The sequence below is a fragment of the Apiotrichum porosum genome, assembly GCF_003942205.1.
Source record: "Apiotrichum porosum strain DSM 27194 chromosome Unknown scaffold_9, whole genome shotgun sequence".
NCBI lineage: Eukaryota > Fungi > Basidiomycota > Tremellomycetes > Trichosporonales > Trichosporonaceae > Apiotrichum > Apiotrichum porosum.
In genome coordinates, this window is record NW_021167116.1 from 572,790 (window position 1) to 587,846 (window position 15,057).

The following is a 15,057-nucleotide window of genomic DNA, read 5'->3' on the forward strand; positions in this document are numbered from 1 at the left end:
TTAGCCTTTTGCAGCGCGCGCGGCTTTTGGATCCTGTCCTCTCTCGACGACCCTCCTCTTCTCGGCACCCCCTTTCCTTGCTTGCCCATTAGCAACGATTCAGACGTCGTCGCTTCTCCCCGCCGCTCCCCCCCTCCCTTCCCCCTGCCTCTTCCACCTCGCCTCCCTGCTAAATAATCTGGACGACGACCCATCTCCCCCTTCTTCCCGCATGTTCGCTCGCTCAAAGTCACCAAAGCCCTCCTCGTCCTCCCACTCTGCCGGCCATCGTCCACCGGCAACCCTCCAGGTCTCCCCACCTTCCTCCCCAGCACCGTTCCTCGCTCCACCAGGTCGCTACCACAGCAGCGCAGACAACTCGCCACTGACGTCGCCAACTCTGCAGCGACAGCCGTCTCTCAGCCGTGTGGACCCCTTTGCACGCGTCTTCCCCTTGCCCCCAGGCGCAGACGGTGGCGACCTCGCTCCACCCTCGATCCGCCCGGGCTCAGTTCGCTCCATCACACTCGAACGCTCAGGCGCAGGAGGCGAGTCGCCAGACGACGACCGTGCGTCGCGCCGCTCGGTTCGCTCCCGCAAGGCCTCGTCGAGGAGTATCAACAACAGCAGTAACAATAACAACAACAACAACAGCCGTCCAACTGCCGAAGAAGCCGTCATTATGCCTTCCCCCGTCGAGTACCACCACACTCTCGCCCCGCCACAAAACACCGGAAAGTCGTCGTCATCGCGGTCCAACATGACGCCCAAGCCTCAGAACAAGCGCCTCACAGAGGTCAACCTCGAACTCGCCGAGGGCAATGACCGCGTCGGTGCCCTCAACTCGACCCTCAACTCGACGACAGACTCGTTGGGCGTCATTGGCAGCTTTGACAAGCGCCTCAACCGCTCCGTCATGAGTCTCGGGTCCCGCACAAAGGCAGAAAAGGTCCTCGGCGTCGACCCCCAGCCCCGTCTTGCATCGTTGTACCTCGTCTCCGGTCTCGGCAAGGATCCGGCCCAGTGGGCCCTGTCGGACAAGGATGCCACTCTCGGCGTCCACCCCATGGAAGACTCGCTCGGTGTGTTTTGGCGTCCCGACATGCTTGGCAACACGTTCAGTGGCGAGAAGAATGAGGACTGGGTCAGCCGCCACGGTAAAAGCTCTGGCCATTCGCAGCGCAGCAACAACAGCGGCACGTCCCGTCGTGAAGTGAGCAGCAAGACGGTGCCCGGTGCCGGTCCCGAGGGACCCTCGCGCCTCGTGGCCCGTACCATGAAGTATGCCCACCCCAAGGACGTCGAGGTCATCAACTCGCAGCTGGCCCCGCCCACGACCTGCCACACTTTCACTTTCAGCGTCTCCCGCCAGAGCACCCTGTGGGCCATTGCCGCCCAGGCCGGCCGCAAGGGCGGAGACCAATACCAGACCGCCTTTAGCAACTATGACTCTGCGGGACTTCCTCCTGCCGGCCAGGAGCACCTGCGCGGCACCACCAGCTCGTCCGACCTGGTCTTTTACGGCGTCACCCTCACGGTCTGGAGCCACGCCGACAAGGACCGTGCGGCCAAGCTCAAAGAGTTCAAGTCGCGCGCCGCTCAGCGGCCCCGAGTCAGCTCGAACATTTCAGACGCCACGGCCAAGGGCGGATCGCGCCGCCGCAAGGCTCCATGGCTGACAGCTGGTCGCAAGGGCGGCCAGAGCGACTACACCGCCAGCGAGACTGGCATGTCCGACTCGGACATGGACACCACGTTCACGGCCACCGACGTCGACTATTCGGTCACAGACATGAACCAGGCCTACGGCGAGTCGAGTGATGTCTTTTGGCTTCCTTATGCTCTCACTCTTGGTAGGTAGTGTCTTGGGAAATTTGAGGCTAACCTACTCCCAGTCTCCCGCTACCCCATCTACGATGTCATGCACGACTACCTGCGCCTCAGCTGGGCACGTTACTCCAAGGACGCGCGCTCGCACATGCGCCAGATCTTCTCGCTTCTCAACGGTGACGCACCACGCCCCGGCGATCTGTTCCGTCTCCCCATCGGCACCACCGTTGACGACGAGGTCATGATTGAGGCGACCATGCCCGGCGCGCTCGATTTCGAAAAGGGTACACTCAAGGTCGACTACCAGATGTGGCCCCTTTTCCAGGCCCTCGACCTCGACCACATCATCACCTGCATGGAGGTCGCCCTCTCCAACTCGGGTCGCATCATCTTCTGTTCCCGCCACCCAGCCATGCTGGGTGTGGCAGTCGACACGCTCAAGTACATTGTCGAGTTGCGCGGATGGGACGGTATTGCGCTCCCCAACATTCACTCGCGCGATGCCACCTTCCTCATCGAGGACCCCGGACCGTACATTATTGGTATTGCCACCGAGTGCCGCTACGTCGTCACTCCGCCTCCCGAGGTCGTCATTGTCGACCTCGACATGAACACGCTGTCGTGCAAGGGCCTCCCCACCGGTGTCGTCACGCCGCGCCACAAGCGTGAAAAGGCGCGCATGAAGCTGCTCGCCGCTCTTGGTGCTGCCTATCGTGAGTTGGAAGAGCCTTGGTAAAGCAACTGACACGCAGCCTACGAGAGGTCTGTGCCGATGGAGTACCGCGTCTCCTTCCCCAAGGGCTCGTTCCGTAACGTCAACCGTGTCCTCCACGGCCCCGTGCGCCCCCGTTACCTCGGCGAGCGCCTCCACATCCCGAGCTGGTGGAACCAGACCGCGGTCATTGCTGTGTTTGACAAGATCATGGCCGACAAGGTGGGTTGAAAGGTTCAGTTGGCAAACACTAACCCTCAGCACAAGAAGCCGTCGCTGTTCCAGCGCCTGACCAAGTCTGGCTTTGCGCGTGCGCAGGAGCAGCTCACTGCCAACGAGCAGATCGCCAAGGCCATGATGCGCAAGCGTGCCCTCCACTATGTGGAGAAGCGTGACGACTTTGAGCTCAAGGTCGCGCGTATCACGCGCCGTCTCCAGAAGCTCATCCAGGAGGGCGAGCACTGGAAGCAGCGCTTTGAGATGTTTGAAAAATACGCCGAGCGTCTGTCGCAGGAGGCTGCCGACCTCAAGGCCAAGATTGATCGCGAGCAGCGCGAAGCCCGTCGCTTGTCAAACAGTGAGTTACATTACCGTCTTGCTGTCGCTAACTTGCCAGTCAACACGGAGCAGGAGAAGACCAACCTCCAGCTGCAGCAAAAGCTGGCCCAGACGGAGAATGCGCGTGCCGAGGCGATGCGCCAGCTGTCCGACATGCACCACTCGATCCAGGAGCTGGAACGCGAGCGCAACGAGATCATGGACGTCATCGAGATGCAGATCACCTCTGCGCTCGAGCACATGCCCTACCTCGACCTCGAGCGTCAGCGCAGCGGCACCCCGGAGATGCACCACCGCTCGACCACGCCCGTCGAGACGCCGCCCATGTCGCCCATGAGTGGCAACTCGTACGGCACCGTCCGCCGCAAGCACCGCCCGGGGACTCGCGACTCGACCCAGAGCCAGTTCACCATCGACTCGGGTGCGCCCATGAGCGTGCTGGGTGCCCTCAACGACGGCCCGACCCGCCGTGGCCTGGGATCCATCCTCGACATGGACTCTATCAACGGCGCGGACCGCGTCCTGTCCGTCACCAAGTCGGACACGATCGCTCAGCGCGTGGCCCTCATCCAGGCCAAGCTCGAGCTCGCCCTCGCGCCCGTGCACCAGCTCGCGGCCGAGGCTGACAGCGAGGACAGCCACTCGGGCTCGAGCATGGGCACGGGCTCGTCGAGCGGCGGCGACCACAAGGTCCAGGGCCACGACGACGAGGCCGGCAGCATCACCAGCCACGAAGACCACATCCGCAAGGTCCGCCCAGACTCGCAGCTCCTCGCCACTGTCGCCGTCACGGCGCCCAGCGACGACGGCAAGTCGGACACGTCCGATGCCGGCCGCAGCGGCTCGGACCGCCCGCCACCTCCTCCCCGCTCCGAGCTGCGCAACCCCCCGCCGCAGCCACAGCAGCCGCCTCCGGGCTTCCGCGCGCTCGTCCTCCGCCCGCCCCCGCGCCGCGTGATCCAGAAGAAGAGCTACGAGTCCATCGACTCGACGAGCTCCACCGAAGTCGTCAAGGCCACGCTGCACCCGCGCAACTCGCTCGGCGCCGTCGGTGGCGCGCACGAAATCATCCTCACCTCGCCCGACAGCACCGAGTCGCTCCGCTCCGACGACTCGAAGGAGCACCGCAAGGAATCCCACCTGCGCGTCGTCGAGGAACGCCCCGCCAGCATCATCTCCACCACGACCATTGCGTTTGGCGGCGCAGAGTAAAGTCAAGTCAACACCACCACCCCCGTTAATATTTTCACATCACAAACCACCTTTTTTTTTTTCCTTGTCGCCTTTTTAAAATACCAAAAACCCCCCAATAAAGCAGCACCCGGGCCACCCACACCCAATCCCCGTATATAGGCCCCTCCCGCTCCCCCCACCCCCGTCGTCGTCGTAGTATGTAGTTTGGATACCCCTTGTGGTCCATAGTTCCCGCAGTAAAGAGTCACCGTAGCACGGTGGGAGTATGCATGTGAAGAGATATTTATGAAAACTGAAAACTGGGAAGCGAATATGTACTCTCCAGGTAAGTAACACAGGGAAGGATGAGAGCAGTCGGGCGTGGCCCGTGGAGAGGGCGACATGACGGCGCTGTGTGTGCCCCGCCCCACGTACCGTACAGTGCGGTACAGTGCTCTGCCGAGACGACGCCCCAATACATATGCGCCAGCTGGACAGCACCGAGTTAAAGCAGCGCCAAAGGCTTCCGCCAAGCTCCTACTTTGACTGGTTGCCAGTATGCTGGCAAATGGACATGAGATGAGGCGCCACACGAAGGAGGAAGGAGGAAGGGGGTACCACTGTGAGGCTGAAGGGGGGGGCGGACGGGGCGGACGGGGCGGAGGTTCAGAGGCTAGATGCCAGAGGCCAGAGGACGGGGAAGATTGACACGAGGAGGAACGCTACGCGAAGATGAGGAGGGACGGCTGAGAAGAGAGGATCACGAGGGCGAGGGGAGGGCGAGTGGCGACATTTGTGCTGGATGTGTGGGAAAGGTGGGAAAGGTGGGAAAGGTGGAAAAGGTGGGAGAGGTAAGAGCAACAGGAAGAGGAAAGACAACGAGGAAGAGAAAGACACCCAGTCACCTATGTACGGTATAGACACCTGCTACACGGCTCCCCCCCGGGTTAGAGCCCCTCGGCTTGAGCGCATGGTTTGATGTGGACGACGTTGCAGGACGCCACACTTTGCGCGCACTCTGCGCATGCGCGGTGTGGTGGATTAGGCCACATGCGGCAAGACGAAGTCCTACAGGGAGAGCCTCTCTCCTTCAAAAAGAAGATAAGAGGAAGGGAAGGGGGATTAGAAACAGTATGGTTGACGAAACACAGCGGCGGCACCGACATTTGTATCGCGGATGGCGCGCACCTCTCGGGTGATGGTTGTACACAACCTTCGTAGAGCGTAAAGTGTAGTTCTCACGTCTACACTGCGCGTGTTGGACGTTGTAGTCGAGATGGAGCGCGCGATAGGATGTCTGACCACGTAGTTGCTTACTTTACACAGCCGACGTCACATTAGCAGCGGGCCGCTGGTGCGAGTGGCGCGCAGCACTTTCGCAAGGCATCCAGTCGCGTACAGTGTACCGTCTAGTGGTTCTACAGCAATGGGGCAATGTGAAGCTGATGTCAAGGGGGCTAACCAACACACACATATCCAGTTTGATAGCATTGAGTCAAAGCAGCACAAAGGCTTCCGCCAAGCATCTACTTTGACTGATTGCCAGTAAATGAATATGAGGCGCCCGGTCACCTATACCCCCCTCGTGACCGAGCGGCAAGAGTGCTACGGCCGGGTTTAGAGCCCCTCGGCTTGAGTTGAGTGCATCTTTGATGTGGTCACCAGGACGCACACTTTGCGCGCGCTCTGCGCAACGTTGTGGTGGATAGGCCACAACGGCGAGGCGGATATTCCTCGAGTTCAGAGCCTCACGGCTGTAGCGCATCATTGTGTGACTGACGAGAGGTTGTCGGAGAGGTGGGAGGGGTAGTCAGACACACTCTTCGCACGGTGTGGGTGATGGTCCACATCCGAAGTCCAGTCAAGCCTTAGGATTAGATGTCCCTCGGCTTTGAGCGCATCTTTAATGTGGACGCTAGTGGTCCACACTCTGCGCGCGCTCTGCGCAAACGTTGTGGTGGATAGGCCACAACGGGAGGTGGATATTCCTCGAGTTCAGAGCCTCACGGCTGTAGCGCATCATCGTGTGAAAGATGAGAATCAGACACACTCTTCGCACGGTGTGGGTGATGGTCCACATCCGGGGAGGGCGAAGCCCTGGAGAATTAGAGCCTCTCGGCTGTGAGAATTAGAGCCTCTCGGCTATAAGCGCATCGTAGTCGTGGGAGGCCCATGCCTCGTGCATCTGCCACCCTTGTGCACCTACCGGTACCACCCATTGATCGGAGGGAGGAACGTGCAGAGGTGGGACAAGTTGGGAGTGCACAGAGGGAGAGGAGCCAAAGCCAGGCTATGAGAGGCGGTGAATGGCGACGGATAATGGAGTGGTCGAGTGGGAGATGGATATGATGCAAAAGACATAGGATGGATGGTTGTATTGGAGAACGAGAAAAAGAACGAGAAACGCAGAAACGCACACCATATATACGACCGCCACGTCCAGAGCACCCATCACTCGATGACGGTGTCGACGGTGTTGGATCAATCACGTGATTGACCCCGCTGTCACGTGATTGATCCCGCTGTCACGTTGACCTAAATGTCACGTGATTGATCAAGCCGCTCACTACACGCTTTCGCTGATCGCTGACTTCGTGTGGCCGGAAGCCACTTTTACTTCAAGACGACTGTTGTGACGCTGGAGATATGTATGCAGACTGCAAATAGCTTGCGTTGCTGAGGAGACACCCATTACGTAACCTCATAGCCTCAGGTAGCGAAACCATTTAAAGTTCACAAGGGAGCCATCAAGGTCTTGCTGGGGCCGGGCGGTGGAGAATCATTGCGTAGTAGGATCGGTAGAGAGTCATGGCGTGGTTGGATACAGGGAGAGTTGGGGGGTGTCACGGTTCTGTGCGAGTAAGGGAGGAGACTTGGGAACTTGAGAAGGGTACGGGGCGGGCTTGGCAGAGGTACGAGACGACGGGCTGAAGTCCGAGCTAGTTGGGGGCTCAGGCGATGCTGAGCCTGACCGGCGCGTGCTGAAGCCGGAGAGTATGGGTAACTTGATCGGCGTCGACGACTTTACGTGCGGACCCGGGCTCACAGGCGGTGCATAAATTGGCACCGCTCGGGAGGCTCTGGGCAACCCGGAAGGTGGTTGCACCATTGGTCACAAAGGCGCGAGGAGGTCAGAGAACCCAATGCCAGGGGGTTCCACACACCGGTAGCCTCAGCAGGAGCGATGGGTGGAGGCCCAGCCTCGCCGGGCACACGAGGGGAGGGCGGGATCCATTCCAGACGCTGCAAACCTGGGCAGATGCGGCGGGGAAGGGCCCGCTGACGGCAGACATGGCGAACCGGACCGGAAGTTGACCTTCCGCGGGTGGACCGGCGGGCCAGGTGGGATGGGCCCCAGGTTGGGAGTGCGGGGGTGGGTGGCTGGGCAGAGAGTGTCGAATGGCCCCATGGAGGTTGGCAACTCGGACGACAAGAACGACCGGAGTGATTGCATGTCCGTGGCGGTCGCCTCGCTGCTGGTTTGCAGTTCTCCGATATACATTCCATGGGCGTCTTGGACAGCCTCAAGACGAGTAAGACGGGACTCGATCGAGATTGAACGGCGGCGAGCGTTGGCGGCTGAGCGCTGGGCAGAGCTCGACGCTGCAGCGTCGTTGGAGTGTGGGCTTGAGCTTGGGCTTGAGCTTGGGCTAATGATTGGATCCCCGTTTGAGGGAGCAGCGCGTCTGCGGGGCGGGGGCGCGGGGGAGCATTTGAGCCTGGGCGAGAGGATGAGTGTTGGACGCGCCGGGGCGAGAGGGGATGGACGCTCGTATGGGTTGTATGAGCTCGCCCGCGCCTTCCCCTTGTCCGGGTGGCTCACGGTCATGCTCTAAATATGGGGTCAGCTCCGAGTAACACCCTTGAAGCAATGCCTCCTGGCTGCCTCCTCTTCGCTGCACTGAAGCTCCCCGATGAAGTTGGCATGAGCAGCTTCAAGGCGGGAGAGGCGGAGTTCGGTCATGACGGCATTGCGGCGAGCGATGGTGGCCGAGCGCTCGATCTCGGTCGAATCCGCGGCCGCATTGGTGGGCCCCTGGGTCGAGTGGGGAGTCGAGCTGGGGCTCTGGATGGGGTGGGGTCGACGGGCCAGGACGAGGCGAAGGGTTCGACGGGCCGTTGCCAGGAGCGGCGTTCATGGCGGGGCCAGGAGCGGCGCCGAGGCGACGAGCCACGACCGAGTGCCCGGGGCGAACGGGGCTGAGGCGCTGGTAGGGGTTGAAGGAACTGGCTCGGGCCTTTGCCCTTGTCCTGGTTGATGGTCATTCTGAGAACAAGGGGACACTGCGCGCGGTCAGCTCGAAGCAATGACGGGACAGCCAGGGCATCTGGAACGGTTGGTTTTGGGTTACGCAGCACCCAGGACGACAACTCACAGGGGGGATCACTCGGGGAGGGGAACGCGGGGAGGGGGGCCGGCGTAACTACAATCAGCCCGGAACTTCAGCGTGTGGAACTCACTGGCCAAAGGCCTCGCCGATCACCGGCCGATCGCGGAGTTGAGGGATGGGCAAGATGATAACGGAGACACCGAAGATGACGGAGACGCCGTGATGTGTTCCACGAGGATCACGTGACGTTGGCCGGCAACGCCGCACGGCCCCGCCAAAACGCCGTCGCGGGTGTGGCGTGTGGCATTTGGCGCTGGTGGCCCTTGGTGATCTTTGCGTCAGTCGCGCTGTTGAGAGGTGCATACACAAGCAGTGTAGCGCCAACCACTGCGGTGCATATCGCATCTAGCACCCAGGGAATGGTGGTCACTACACCGGCGCTGCACCGACCACAACCCTTTTGGCGGAAGATGTCTGTCACTGTCAGTGGAATCGCATCCACTGCACAAGCCTGCCACGGCCTTGCACCCTCGTCTCCCTCCCAGATGCTTTACCTTTCTTGCTTTTGTAATGCATGTCTTGTTTCTTCTACCACTACTTGTTTTATCTTCCATCACTACTTGTTCCATACGTCGTACAAGCTGATGAGAGCCGGCAAACCTGTCACATTTGCCGTCGTGGACTCAAACGCCCCAGCACCGGCGCACGCCCCCCACGTTGACATTCGACGTCCGCTGATGAGCAAGGAGGTGGCATGACACGCGAGCAGCGTTGGCGAAGGCCAGGGGGCATACGCCGTGCTGCTAGCTAGTGCTGAAGACACACAGCCTATACCCGGTCACAGACTGTGCAGTCCATATACCTCGGACGAACAGCACAGCAGTGGATGTACATGTGTATTTGTAACAAGTGGAACGCGAACGTGCATGATGGATATTTAAGACAGGTAGGTGTAGGTTGTTTGAGGTGCTATATGCAGTGTGTGTGTGTAGGTTTGCGCTCAGCGCAGGTGATAATCATGTATCCTCCTCGATTTCTCTCATTCTCCCCCCCCCCCCCCCCCCCCCCCCTGTCTCTCCCCACTTCTCTAATTGAACAGACTGGCCAGCTCCTCGGCCTTTGTCTCCATGAGCTCCTTCCGCGACATGTTCTTGAGAGACATTTTCGCGAGCTCGGACTTCTTGTGCTGGATCCTCTCCAGCTTGTTCTCGACCGTGTCGTTGAGCATGAGCTTGATGGCGGTCACCTCGCGCTTTTGGCCCATGCGGTGGATACGGTCGATGGCCTGCGCCTCGACGGACGGGTTCCAGTAAGGGTCGACGAGGTAGCACCTGCTGGCCGCGGTGAGGTTGAGGCCCACTCCGCCCGCGCGCGTGGACACGAGCATGACTTCGACCGTCTTCTTGTTGCGCAACGCGTCCATGGCCTCGGCGCGCTGCTCACGCGTCATGGTGCCGTCCAAACGACAGTAGCCAATGTTGATCTCCTGGAGCATGTCCTCGATACGGTCCAGCATGGTCGTCCACTGGGAAAAGACGATACTCTTGACGGGGATGGGCAGACCGTCTTCGTCGAGGTCGATCGTTTCGCCTTCGCGCTCTTCGATAGACCATGGGTCATAGTTGGCCGAGTTGCGGTTGTGCTTTGAGAAACGGAGAAGCTCGGCGTGGAGGTAAGCCATCTTGGTGGACAAGTTGAGGGCCTCGCCAGGCTTGCGCGTCCACTTCTTGCGACGGACAACCTTTTTGGGCACGTCGTCGTCATTCTCGCCGTTGGCGTTTGGCGGAACGACCTCGATGGCGTCAAGCTTGTCGAGACGCAGCATGACTTGGCAGCAACCGTCACCACCGCATTGGCGGGTGACACCGGTAACCCTCTTGGGCCAGGGGGCGTAGACCGAACGCTTGAAGCAGGCCAAGCAGAAGACGTGCTGGCACTTGGTGAGAATGGGCCGCATGGGAGTCTTCTTGCCCTTTTTGGTTTCGGGCTCAGCCTTGCGGTCCTCCAACTCGTCGATACCCATGGGACCAATGGAAGGGAAATAGGGACCAAAATCGGCTCCACAGTCGCCGCAGACTGCGCCGCGGTCCGTGTCCTTGAGCGAGCAAATGACACTCTGGGCACGAGGCATGGAGAGGCCACTGCTCTGGATACCAGCGACAGCAACGTCAAAGTCCATAATGGTGCCGTCATAGTCCTCCTCGACAACACCAGCCGACGGCAGGTCGACGTGGTCGCAGGTCTGGCGGAGGATGAGGAGCTGCTGCAGGACATGGGCATAGTTTTTCGTGAGCTGCTTCTTCCTGGCGAGTTCATCGATCTCAGACTTGATGTCCGTGAGGCGCTCGACGTAGACCGCCCTCTCGTCCTCGCGCAGGTCAAGCCACAGTCGGTGCTCGTTACGCTTGGGCAGGTCGAGGATCTTCTTGCCGTTTTCTTGAACAGTGTCCTTTGTACGACGCAAGGTGCAGGAGCGCATGATGAGCTGGAGACGCGCAATGCCAACGGGGTCACCAGTCTTGCAAGGAGACGTAATATACTTTGTAAACGTGTCCTTTTCGTCAATGGGCGAGATACGGAGGAACTTGAACAGTGCCCACACGTCCTCGATCTTGTTCTGGATAGGCGTACCGGAGAGGGCGATGCGACGGTCGGCCTCGAGACTGCACGATGCCTTGCACGCGACAGTCACCGACGACTTGATACAGTGCGCCTCGTCAAGGACGACGCGGAACCAATCAACCGCCTGCAGAGGGCTGGTAGCGTCGACTGCACCGTTGGCACCGCCGCTCACAACTCGCTTGCGGGGCTTGGCCTTTTTGGACATGCGCAGGGCATCGGACAGTTCGGCGGGCTTGAACTCGGCCTCGGGGTCGGTCTTGGTGCCGTTGCGAGACGAACGTGACGAGTCGGCATTGTTGCCGTCCTCGTCCGTGTTGGCGCCAGTCTCAGCCGGGGTGTCGTCGTCGCCCATGGCAGCACACTGCTTCGAGTACTCGTTGGCGAGTGTGCTGTACGAGGTGATGACGATGTCAAACTCGGCAAGGAAACGAGCGTCCATCTTGCGCGTGGTGCCGTGATAGATGTAGACGCGGAGAATGTCCCAATCGGGATCGAGGTTGCCGTCGCCATTCTTCTTGTCACCTTTGGCAGCTGGGGTCGTTCCGACACCGCCCACGACCTCGACACGGCCGTCCCAGTGCTCCTTGATCTGGTCCTCCCAGTTGGTAATGGTAGACATGGGACACACGAGCAGCGTGGCCCTTGAGCGCTTCACGATCAAGGCGCGGCGGGCACGGTGCTCGTCGGCAGTAGCGTCCGTCTCCTGCCAGCGGCGCTTCTTGCCCTTTTTAGAGTTGCTGCCCTCGGCGTCGCCGCTAGAGTCGTTGTCTGGCATGCCAAAAACGCGCGTCGACATGGCCGACACTGGAAGGCCGGAGGACGAGGGACCAGAAACATCATCATCGTCGCCTTGAATGGTTTCGAGCTTCTTCTCTGCCCACTCTTTGGACGCACGGTGCGTGGCGGCAATGAGCGAGACGACAGACAGCGTCTTACCCAGACCCATGTCGTCGGCGAGGATAGCTCCCTTGGCCTCCTTTGGCTTTTCACTGCTCTTGCGCATCTTTTGCTTCTCGCCAGTAATCTTGTTCTTGTACCACTTGGTGCGGCCATTCTCATCGCTTTCAAAGGGCTCCCAGAGCGAGCGAGAGCTGTCGTCCTTGAGCGAGCGGGCACGTGATGGGGCGCGGGAAGTGGCCTCGACGGTGGATGGCTCCGTCTCAGGAGCAGGTGTAGTGGACGATGACGCAGCAGGAGTCGCCTCGCCGGATCCCTTGGGCTCCTTTTTGATCTTGGCCATGAGCTTCTTGTCGGCAGTCTTGCGGGCCGTCTTGAGACTCGACCAATCCTGCTCTCCTTGCAAAAGGAAAGTGAGGGCCTGGCGCTGGTGCGGAAACAGCTCGGTCGCGATCCACGGTCCGGGATCGCTCTGCTCGAGCTCGACGCCATCTGCAATGCTTTCAAAGACCTTTTCCACTTGCTGGCGCTGGACCTCGACGAGCTTGGCCTTCTCCATGGCGGCATTGTAGAATGACCCAGCCTGGGAAGAGCTGTACTGCTTACGAGCAAACGCCTGGTGCAGGACAGCGGCGCGGTCACCACCGCCATGGGCATTGTGGTACTCGGGCTCGTCCATGTGACGCCTGGGGTCATAATCCGGAACGGGGTCGAGCAGGAAAATGTTGTGCGCAATGAGCGTGTCCGCAATGTAGCTGACGTTGGACGGCAAGGTGAACATGACGACGTGGACACGGCACTCGTACTGCGACGCGCCGGGGTGGAGGCGCATTGCAAAGCCCTCCATGCGACACAGGCCGCGGTGGAGCATGGGTACGAGAATGTCCGCTGTGCTCTCCTCCAGGTCGCCAATGTACTGGGACATTTGGGCTGAAACCAGTCAGTAACAGGACAGGGCACCACCTCCACTCTCGTTGTTCATTCAAAACTCACGAGTCAGGACCTGGATCGTGTCGCGGGTCGGCGGGGACCATGGTTCGTCGGGGCGCGGCATTGAGCCTGCTTTGCGAAGCTAATGCTTTTGTCAGCAGCTGAACGACAGACGCGGACATGGGGACAACAGAGCACACAGCGAGAGGCATTTTGCTGCTTCTTGCGCGCGATCACATGATGGCGGCAAAGCCGGACACAAGAGGACGCGGCGTGTGGGCGCGTGCGCTCAGGCGCAGGCCCCTCTCTTCCACACACACGAGAACTGAAAAAGACACACCTTGAGCTTGACACGAAGGAGCTCTACGCCGCGCCAGGGGATGATCTCCCATGGCTCTGGGCTGTCGGGCGGGCAGGCCTTGCCGGTCGTGACGGCGTCCTTGGGGTACAGCATGATTGCACGGGTCTGGAAGCCACCGATACAAATCGGCTTTTTAGGGAGCTGAGGCGACAGGATGACAGGAGGGCGCGGAGGGGTCATGAGCGCATGCTGCTCGACGTCGATGGGGGCCGAGGGCGAGCCGTCGCCGTTACTGCTCATGCCCGATGCCGAGGAGGGTCCAGCAGCGCCGAGCGCGGCGAACGATGGGCCGGGGGTGGTGAAACCGCCCATCACGGACGAGGACGAGCTGGCAAAGTTTGAGCGCCGAGGACCTGGAGCACCGTTACCGGCAAACTTTGCAAAGCCAGCAGTGGGAGAAAACGAGTTGTTGCCGAGCTGTTTTGCGAACGCGGCGCCGTACAGTTGAGCTGCGTTTGTGTTTTCGGGGTTGACAGGGAGTGAAGAGTGCAAAAGAGGAGAAGAGTGGAGGTTGCGCTGGTGGTTGTGAACGAGGGCGTTGCCGTGCTGGGGGTGGTGGACACGTCCGTGGGCGTGCTGGGCGTGATGTGGGTGCGTGTTGTAGTCAAGACCTCTGCTGCTGCTACCAACAGGCCCAATGGAACCCGTCGCGCTGAAGCCCTGGGTGCGAGCGGCGCCGGGGGGCATCATACGTCGGCGAACAGGGGGCAGACCAGGGCGCGTCGGACCGGTTGATGCAGTAATGGTGAAATCGTCACTGTCGCTGCCAGAATCTACCTCCACCACGATGCCTTCCGTTGCAGTGCTGCCGTTGCTGTTCACTGTAGACGAGGAAGCAGGGGGCTGCTCGACGTCCAAGCTGCTCGGCAGAGACGCGGCGGCAATAACAGCGGCGGCGGCGCCAGGCCCACTTGCGGTTTCTGGCACGCCACCATTCGTTCCTCCCACGCCTTCACCGACATTGCCACTGCTCATGGCGGCGCTCGAGCCAGACGCATCGAACCCCATCTGTCCCAGGACGGCTTGATCAGCAAGGCCGTTCCCACTCCAGCCTGGGTCTGTTCCTCCTGGAAGGAGGGCCGGCACAGGCATGCGGGAAGCGGGCGCCGGGCTGTCATCGCTATCTGACAAGCCCGTCAGGTCGATGGCGGCGGCGGTGTTTGCTGGCAACGACGGGGGCAGGAGTGGGGGTAGGGAAGAGGATATGGTGGGGAGGGGGAGGTGGGGCAGGCTAGATTCGACGTCGGGTGTCGAGGTGGACGACTGGGATCCAGATGTCACGAGTGATGCTGGGAGGGGAGGGGATGCAGAACTCGTCGGCGATGGTGCGGGGACGAGGACGGCGTCGACGCCGCTCCTCGAGGGAGGCGGCGGTGCTGCCGTCATGCTTTGTTGGTGGGGGGTTGTATGCAGAAGGGTATATCTGCCTGCGTCGTCGTCGTCGTCGCCGGTGGGAGGATGGATGGTGAGAAAGAGCGAGGGCTAAATTGGAGAACGCGTTTTCACGTCCTGGTTGCCGCCACCAACAACATTGAAAGCACACGGCGGTGGGTGACATGGCCCGGAAGCTTAGTCAGCTGACCACAGCCGCAGCTGGCCGCTGGCCGATGCGACTCTGGCAAGCTGTCTGGCGGCCGACGGGCAGAACATGCTCGCGAACGTTG

The 15,057-nt window shown here is 60.7% G+C and overlaps 3 protein-coding genes across 3 annotated transcripts; 2 read left to right on the top strand and 1 right to left on the bottom strand.

The window, feature by feature from the left end:
- Window positions 1-211: 211 nt before the first annotated feature.
- Window positions 212-4,291, top strand: EHS24_009459 (uncharacterized protein; the record flags this gene model as incomplete). Its single annotated transcript, XM_028624740.1, has 5 exons — window positions 212-1,832; window positions 1,875-2,522; window positions 2,562-2,743; window positions 2,783-3,098; window positions 3,138-4,291. 5 exons carry the CDS (start codon window positions 212-214, stop codon window positions 4,289-4,291), a joined length of 3,921 nt encoding a protein of 1,306 aa, XP_028474908.1.
- Window positions 4,292-8,090: 3,799 nt separating this feature from the next.
- EHS24_009460 (uncharacterized protein) lies at window positions 8,091-8,456 on the top strand (the record flags this gene model as incomplete). The annotated part of the gene is made up of 1 exon (XM_028624741.1): window positions 8,091-8,456. The coding sequence occupies one exon, from the start codon at window positions 8,091-8,093 to the stop codon at window positions 8,454-8,456; it is 366 nt and encodes a 121-aa protein (XP_028474909.1).
- A 1,214-nt stretch (window positions 8,457-9,670) lies between these two features.
- EHS24_009461 (uncharacterized protein) lies at window positions 9,671-14,779 on the bottom strand (the record flags this gene model as incomplete). Its single annotated transcript, XM_028624742.1, has 3 exons — window positions 9,671-13,032; window positions 13,096-13,174; window positions 13,373-14,779. 3 exons carry the CDS (start codon window positions 14,777-14,779, stop codon window positions 9,671-9,673), a joined length of 4,848 nt encoding a protein of 1,615 aa, XP_028474910.1.
- Window positions 14,780-15,057: the final 278 nt, after the last annotated feature.